Below are 7,806 nucleotides of genomic sequence, written 5' to 3' on the forward strand. Positions count from 1 at the left end.
ATGAGAGGTTTCACACTGTTTTTCATGGCTTTTATCACCATTTTTGCACCTACTGGGATTACCTTTTGTGAAGGCAATCCCAGGGTTGTTTGCATTGAGAGTGAGAGACAAGCTCTTTTAAACTTCAAACAAGACATCATTGATCGTTCAAACAGGCTATCTTCATGGTCTAAAAATGGTGAAGATTGTTGCAAATGGCTTGGAGTTTACTGCGACAACATAACAGGCCATGTTTACAAGTTGGATTTGAAGCCTCCTTCAAGCCCTCCTGTTTATGCATCAGATGCTGAATTTGGTGTTTATTGGAGATCAATCCTGAGAGGTAAAATAAACCCTTCATTGCTTTCACTGAACCATCTGGTTCATCTTGATCTTAGCCACAACAACTTTGGTGGCACCCTGATTCCTAGTTTCCTTGGTTCAATGGAGAGTTTAACATTTCTTGACCTGTCTGATGCTCATTTTGGCGGAGTCATTCCTCACCAGCTTGGGAATCTCTCAGAACTGCAGCATCTTAACCTTGGAGGTAACAGTAACAAGTTGTTTGAAGCTAAGAACCTTCAATGGCTTTCTGGTTTTTCTTCATTGGAGTTTCTTGATTTGAGTCAACTGGACCTTAGTAAAGCCATTGACTGGCTTCAGGTAACCAGTAAACTTCCTTCTTTAAAAGAGTTACATTTGTCAGCTTGTTCTCTTGACAATGACCCTTCATCAACAATGGTTAATTATTCATCACTTTCAGTGCTTGATCTTTCAAACAACTATTTAACCCCTTCGGTACCTGTTTGGATTTTCAGTCTTCACAGCCTTGTTTCCATTGATCTTAGTGGAAATGCCTTTGAAGGTGTGATTCCCAGTAGTTTTCAGAGCATTTCATCTCTCAAATCTCTTGATCTTTCCACAAACTCTTTCAATTCATCATTGCCTGTTTGGTTGTTCAGTTTGAACCATCTTGAATTCCTCAGCCTTAGCAGTAACCTTCTTCAAGGCAAAATCCCAGATTCCATTGGAAACTTGAGTTCCATCAAAACACTTGATTTGTCAGCAAATCAGCTTGAAGGAACACTGCCAGTTTCCTTAGAAAATCTTTCCAATTTGAGGAAGCTTGATTTTTCAAACAACAAGCTTCATCAGGATATATCAGAAACCTTAAAGATCTTGTTTATATGCTGTTCAGATAAATTGGAATCACTGAATCTGGCAAATAACAATCTTTCAGGCCATTTGACTGATCAACTTGGACACTTTAAAAGCCTTTCTTATCTCATTCTTTCTCAGAATTCCATTTCTGGGCTCATTCCAGTATCTCTAGGGAACCTTTCATCTCTACAATATATTGATGTTTCAGACAATCAATTAGATGGAAATCTTCCTGAACATCTTGAAAATCCCATGAATCTGGAATATATGAACATTGCTTATAATCTGTTGGAAGGGGCAGTGTCAGAAGGGTTCTTTTCTAGTCTCAAACGACTCAGAGTTTTCAAGGCATCTCAAAACAAGTTGAAGTTTGAAGCAAACTCAAACTGGATTCCTCCATTTCAGTGTCAAACTATTGAACTGAGTTACTGGTTCCTTGGTCCCAAATTCCCAACATGGATTCAGTTTCAGAAGGATTTGTCTACTTTAGACATATCCAGTGCAGGGATTGCAGATGTTGTCCCCTCTTGGTTTTGGAACTTCACTTCCAAAATGGTGTCCCTCAACATTTCCCATAATCAACTTGAAGGTGAAATCCCATTTTTGTCAGTTCATAAACTAGTGGATTTGAGATCAAACAGGTTCTCTGGTCCCTTGCCAAGGATTCTCCCTGATGTGGCAACATTGTTTTTCTCAAACAACTCATTTTCAGGCTCACTTTCAAGCTTTTTGTGTGATTACAATTTGGGTGAGCCAAAGCTGTTTCTTCTCCAGCTTGAAACAAATCTTCTCTCAGGTGAAATCCCTGATTGTTGGCTGCCATGGCAAAGCATTCGAGTCCTAAATATGGGAAACAACAATCTGACAGGAAAAATCCCAGATTCTTTAGGATATTTGGGTTTCATGTTTCTGAACCTTAGAAACAATAAGTTGACTGGTGAGCTTCCATTGACTTTGCAGAACAACAGTGACTTGTTCATGCTTGATATTGGTGAAAACCAGTTCAATGGAAACATTCCAAAATGGATTGGCAAAACTTTTCCAAATCTTGTGATTCTAAGTCTTCGTTCCAACTCTTTCAATGGCCATATCCCTGACGAACTTTGTGAGCTTAGTTCACTGCAAATCTTGGACCTTGGTGTGAACAATCTGTCAGGGGAAATACCAACATGTTTCCAGAATTTAACTGCAATGGCTACCAAGCCAGATGACACTGATGCAGTCATTGATTACTTCGTTGATGGGGAGTTCATAAGGAATGAATTACTGGTAATGAAAGGGAGAGTCCGTGAATATAGCACCATACTTTCACTGGTTACCACCATGGATCTTTCAAACAACAATCTCATTGGGAACATTCCCAAAGAACTAACCAATCTAGCAGGCTTACAATCATTGAATCTATCAGGGAATTCCTTGAGAGGAAACATACCAGTTCGTATTGGCGACATTAAGATGTTAGAATCTCTCGACGTTTCAAGGAACCATTTGTCTGGTTCAATCCCAGAAAGCTTGTCCAACTTGAATTTCTTGAGTCATTTGAACTTATCGTACAACGATTTGAGAGGAAGAATCCCATCAAGCACTCAACTTCAAAGCTTTGACAAGTTTTCTTACATCGGGAATCAACTTTTCGGGCCTCCAATCAATGAAAATTGCAGCAAGAAAGCTGAAACACCACAGAATGTTGTTAATGGAAGCCATGGAAATGAAGAAAGTGAAGGATGGTTGGAAAAGTATATGATTTATGTAAGTGTTGCAGTGGGATTTTTGGTGGGTTTTTGGGGCGTAATAGGGCCGTTGTTTCTTAGCGAATCATGGGCGTTGGCTTACTTTGCAAAGGTGGAAGCCATTGTAGTCAAGCTTTCTTCCTTGTGGACTTAGCTTGCACCAAATGCAGAGTTTTGAGAAATAATTGTATTTCCTATGAGTTTGCGTTGTTTTATGTATTTTGTAAATCAATAAAGTATTAATAAATTTTGCTTGGATTTTCCAAAGGATATATCAAATTAACATAAAATTTACTATTTTAATGTTTAAAGGTAGGCTTATTAATATCAAATTTCGTTTATATATATATTTATTTATTTTTAAGTGAACTTTTTTTTAAGTTAAATTTAATTTTGATTCTTAAATAAAAAAATTTTATGGTAAACTTTTTGAAAAATAAAAATTTAATTGATTTTTAAAATAAAAATATATATTAAAATGGTAAATTTTTAAACATAGCAGTTTGCATAACAACTCACATTTATTTCATCTTGATTGTTTTGAATTTTTATGATTGTTTTTATATTTTTTAAAGTTATTTTTTTAATTTTTATAACATCAAAATTATTTGTTAGCGTGACATATAAGATAAATAATATCATGCTTCACGTGGATTATCACGCAAGTTACCATGTCGACATCGTTAAAAAAATGTTTTAGTAAACATTTCAATTAAAAAGAATAACTTGATTTTTTTTTGAAAAATTAATAGTCAAATTTAACTTAAAAATATTAAGAACTAAATTGACAGAAAATATAATCGTTTCCAGGTTCAATCCAAAATTACAGCTACACAAATGGTGTTTTCATTTAGCATTTCCATTGCTTTGACAGGGTCCATCACATGGTAACCTTCCCTAAGCTTCACTTCTTTCAACTCCACTTCATTAGCAAAGAGCATATGGGACAAACTTGGCGTATATCGACCAACTAAAATCCCATGGATATTGCCACAAGCCTCAGGCTTTTGAAGTAAAAAAACTGAGCCCCGCCATACATAAGATAAAAAGACAAGAGGATAACAGCCCAACCCGAAGAGAACGGCCCCACCTTCCGGCCATTGAAAGACACTGAATAGTTAATCTTGATCACACATATCAAATTAATTCATCTCTCTTTGAAACCCATTTTACACATAATAAATAGTAAAAAGCCCCAATCGACACGATCGTAAACCTTTTACTGATGTCAATCTTCAATGCTGCCTCCCTCAACCGATCCCTCCCCATAGTGAATCAACTCAAAAGCAACCAGGATATTGTCAGTTATAAGCCGACCTATAACAAAGGCCGACTTCAAAGGTGATACAATAGCAGGTAGTAACGTCTTTAGACGATTAGCAAGCACTTTCGCAATGATCTTAGGTAATACATTGCACAATGCTATAGGGCACAAGTCTTTCATACATTGAGGCTTATTCTTCTTTGGAATAAGCACTATAATTGTTTCATTTAACTTGGCCAAAAACTCACCCCTTTCCAACCAAGAACTATTCTGAGCATACACATCACTCCTGATAATAGGCCAACATCGCTGGAAAAAGGCGGGATTTAAACCATCCGGTCCTGCTGCTTTATCCGGGTGCATCGACATTATCGCCTCCTTGAATTCCCAAGCCTCAAACGGGGCCAACAAGGCCATATACTGACCATCTCCTACCGAAGGAGCAAAATCATTAAAAGCCAAATAATCAGTAGAAGTAGAAGCCGAAAAAAGCTCCTGAAACTACCTCGCAACTATATCACACATACACTCATCATTAGTATAGGGACTGCCTGACTCATCCAGTAACATCGTAACTTGATTAACTCGGCGACACTTTGAGGCCCGCGCATGAAAACACCTAGTATTTGCCTCCCCCTGACTCAACCATAACACCTTTGACCTTTGCCTCCAGTACACAGTTTGCTGAGCCAATAAATTATTCAGTTGGGTCTATAAAGTATGCAAGGAGTCATTAATTCCACTAGCTTGCACAACCGAAATGCTCCTCTTCAAATCCCCAATATGAACCTTAAAGTTCGAACCAGCCGATCGACACCAACCTTGTAAAGCTTCACTACAGCTTCGTAAATGGTCAACGATACCCACCGAAGCCGACTCAATCAAGCACTAGACCACCACAGAATCGAAACCATCCTCAAAAAGCCATGCATTTCAAACTTAAAGCGCTTCATCCGACGGGACGGAAAAGAAGTTTTGTAGACAAAAAGAATAGGATTATGATCCGAAGTACTACTCACCAAATTGAATAGCCAAAACAAAGGAAATAACTGCGTCCAATTTGAATTCATGAAAGCCCTGTCCAAACGTTCCATAACGAAAGAGTCAGCCCCCCGACCCCTTTCCCACGTAAATTCCGACCCTACTAACTGAGCTTCAGAAAGATGACAGTCCATAATACAATCACGGAAGCCATTTAACCACCTAGTCGGATACTCTATAGTCTATACCACCCCGCTTATCATTAACAGAAAGCAAATGGTTGAAATCCCCGATACAAACCCAAGGGAGTGTAGAGTGTTGGGCCAACGAACGCAACAAATCCCAACTTTCAGCCTTATGACATTACTCAGAAACCTTACCATTCTCGTTATTACACTAGTAACCAAATGTACAGTCAATAAATATATATTTATTAAGAAATGAAGAATTTTATATTAAGTACTTGAGATAAATTTATAAAATTTTAATAGATTATAACTAAAATTTTAGGCTAAATCATTAAAAAATTCAAAAAAGTTTATAATTTTTTTTATAAAGGTTTTATAATTTTTTATTTTTTCACATTTTAAATTTTCAAATGATTTTTATAAAATTCTAATAATTATTAATATTATTTATAATTTCTCAATTTTTTTATAGTTTTGAAGCCATCCACAATGAATCTAAATAAATAGTTGTTCAGGTTCGACTTGTCTAGATACATTCTAAATGCACATTTTTATTATTTTATTATTTTTTATAATTTTTAATTTTTTTGAATTTTTTCCATATTTTATTTTTATAATATTTTATAATTTTTTTAATAGTTATAAATATTTTTATAATTTTTTAAGTTTTTTCTTTTAATTTTGCACTCTTCTAAAATGAATTTGGACAAATAGTTTTCCTAAATTAAATGAACTTTGACAACCATTTGTCAATTGTGTATGCATATTTTAATTAATTTTTTAAAGCAATATTTTTTAAATATTTTTTTACTGAGGTGGCATGCCAAGTCAGCAATGCATACTTCTACGTGGCAACTTCTAGTGGCTTTCGTCAGTCACATCAATGTGGTTAACGGTAAAACCAATCAATTGACGATTTCTATTAACGGCAAGAATCAATTGATTTTTATGGGTCACTATACTCAATTGGGTGTTGTTTCTTCAAGAGGCTTAATTGAATTTTTTTTTCATTGAAGGCTTTTCTAACCCTTCGGCCTATTTTTTAAGTTTATTAAATTTGTTGGTTCTTATTATACCCTTAGCAAGCCCCATGGATGGTCTTTTGCCTTGTACTCTCAATAACGACATTTAGCTGGTTCTTAATGATGCCCCTGGTAATAACCATCTAGCTTGTCATCCATGACTAGTCACTTGTTTTTTACCACCTGCTCTTATCTTCCAAGGGGGACCACTAGAGGACCACCAAGGCATAACAACCTTGTACTACCTCAGTAAGGAGAATGTCAGAATAAGATCACACAATACGACATTTGATGACAACTGACATATAATTGACCTGCCACCTAGCCAACCACACGAGCAGCCTACCATTTGCATTTCTGGTGACGTGGCACTACCAAACAAGGGGACCTCCCCTATATATACCCCAACACACGAGATATCAGGGATTTGACTTCTTCCCCAAAGCACTCCACCTAAGAACTTAATCCTCTCCTTTCCCTTCTCCTCCTCTCTTTTTCAGCTCCTTCCTTTGGTTTTCTACTTGTCACAGGTGAATCGACCTCCAAACATCCACCACTTTCTTCTCCTAATCTCTTCCTTATCGATCTCCTCATATCAACAATTGATGCGACGAGTGTGGATCGAAAACCATGACTCACTCCTCAACTAATACCTTGGCTACCTAGCAACAAACCCTAATTTAGAGTTCCATTCATCCCAACTGCAATCTCAACCACCTGTGCATATCACTCCATAGTCGCCTCTTAACCTTGACCAAACCACTCAACATTAGTCTCAACATTTACCAGGTACCTCCTCTACTATCCCTAAAGATACATTTATCCACCTTATTACCCATTTCCTCCTCCACCCTGGTGGTATGCTCAACCTCCTCATGGCAGCACCACAATCACTCCTACGAACCAAACGTTATAACACCGTAACTCCAACTTTCAGCAACAGATCACTAAGATGCAAGAGAAGATGCAACATATTGAGGCTCAACTTTCTGAACAGTATCATCTTTATCAAGAACAATAGGAATGCCAACACTTGTTGGACTTAAAAAACTTCCAAAACAAGCACCTTGTTGAAGAGCTAAGAGTAGGCAAGGACTCTGCCATAAGAAACAACTAGCTTAATATAAAGAATTTAAATAACATTTTTTTTATAATTTATGTAATTTATTTAGCTTAATATAAAGAATTTAAATAACATCTTTTTTATAACACTAAGTATGTGGACTTGCGTATTAGGTTTTACCCTTATATTTGATCAAAAGATTAGCTCTTGGTCTATCCTAAAAAGCAACATTAAAACCTTAAGAAAAAGTGATTCACACGAAATTTATTTAATTTTTGTTATTGTTATTTTCTTTGTACTCGTAGATCTTGTGACGCTTTCCCGTCTTTTACGTTGCCTCAGTGTGAAAACTATGCTATTTTTGAATCTTGCGATAATAAACAAGTGGGAAGACAAACTTCTTCTCTCTTTTTTACTT

At 36.4% G+C, this 7,806-nt stretch overlaps 1 protein-coding gene across 1 annotated transcript; it reads left to right on the forward strand.

The window, feature by feature from the left end:
• LOC107898147 (receptor-like protein EIX2) lies at window positions 1-3,024 on the forward strand. Its single transcript, XM_016823688.2, has one exon. It carries the CDS (start codon window positions 1-3, stop codon window positions 3,022-3,024), a length of 3,024 nt encoding a protein of 1,007 aa, XP_016679177.2.
• The last annotated feature ends 4,782 nt before the right edge of the window (window positions 3,025-7,806 follow it).

The sequence above is a fragment of the Gossypium hirsutum genome, chromosome D08, assembly GCF_007990345.1.
Source record: "Gossypium hirsutum isolate 1008001.06 chromosome D08, Gossypium_hirsutum_v2.1, whole genome shotgun sequence".
In the NCBI taxonomy this organism is placed as follows: Eukaryota; Viridiplantae; Streptophyta; class Magnoliopsida; order Malvales; family Malvaceae; genus Gossypium; species Gossypium hirsutum.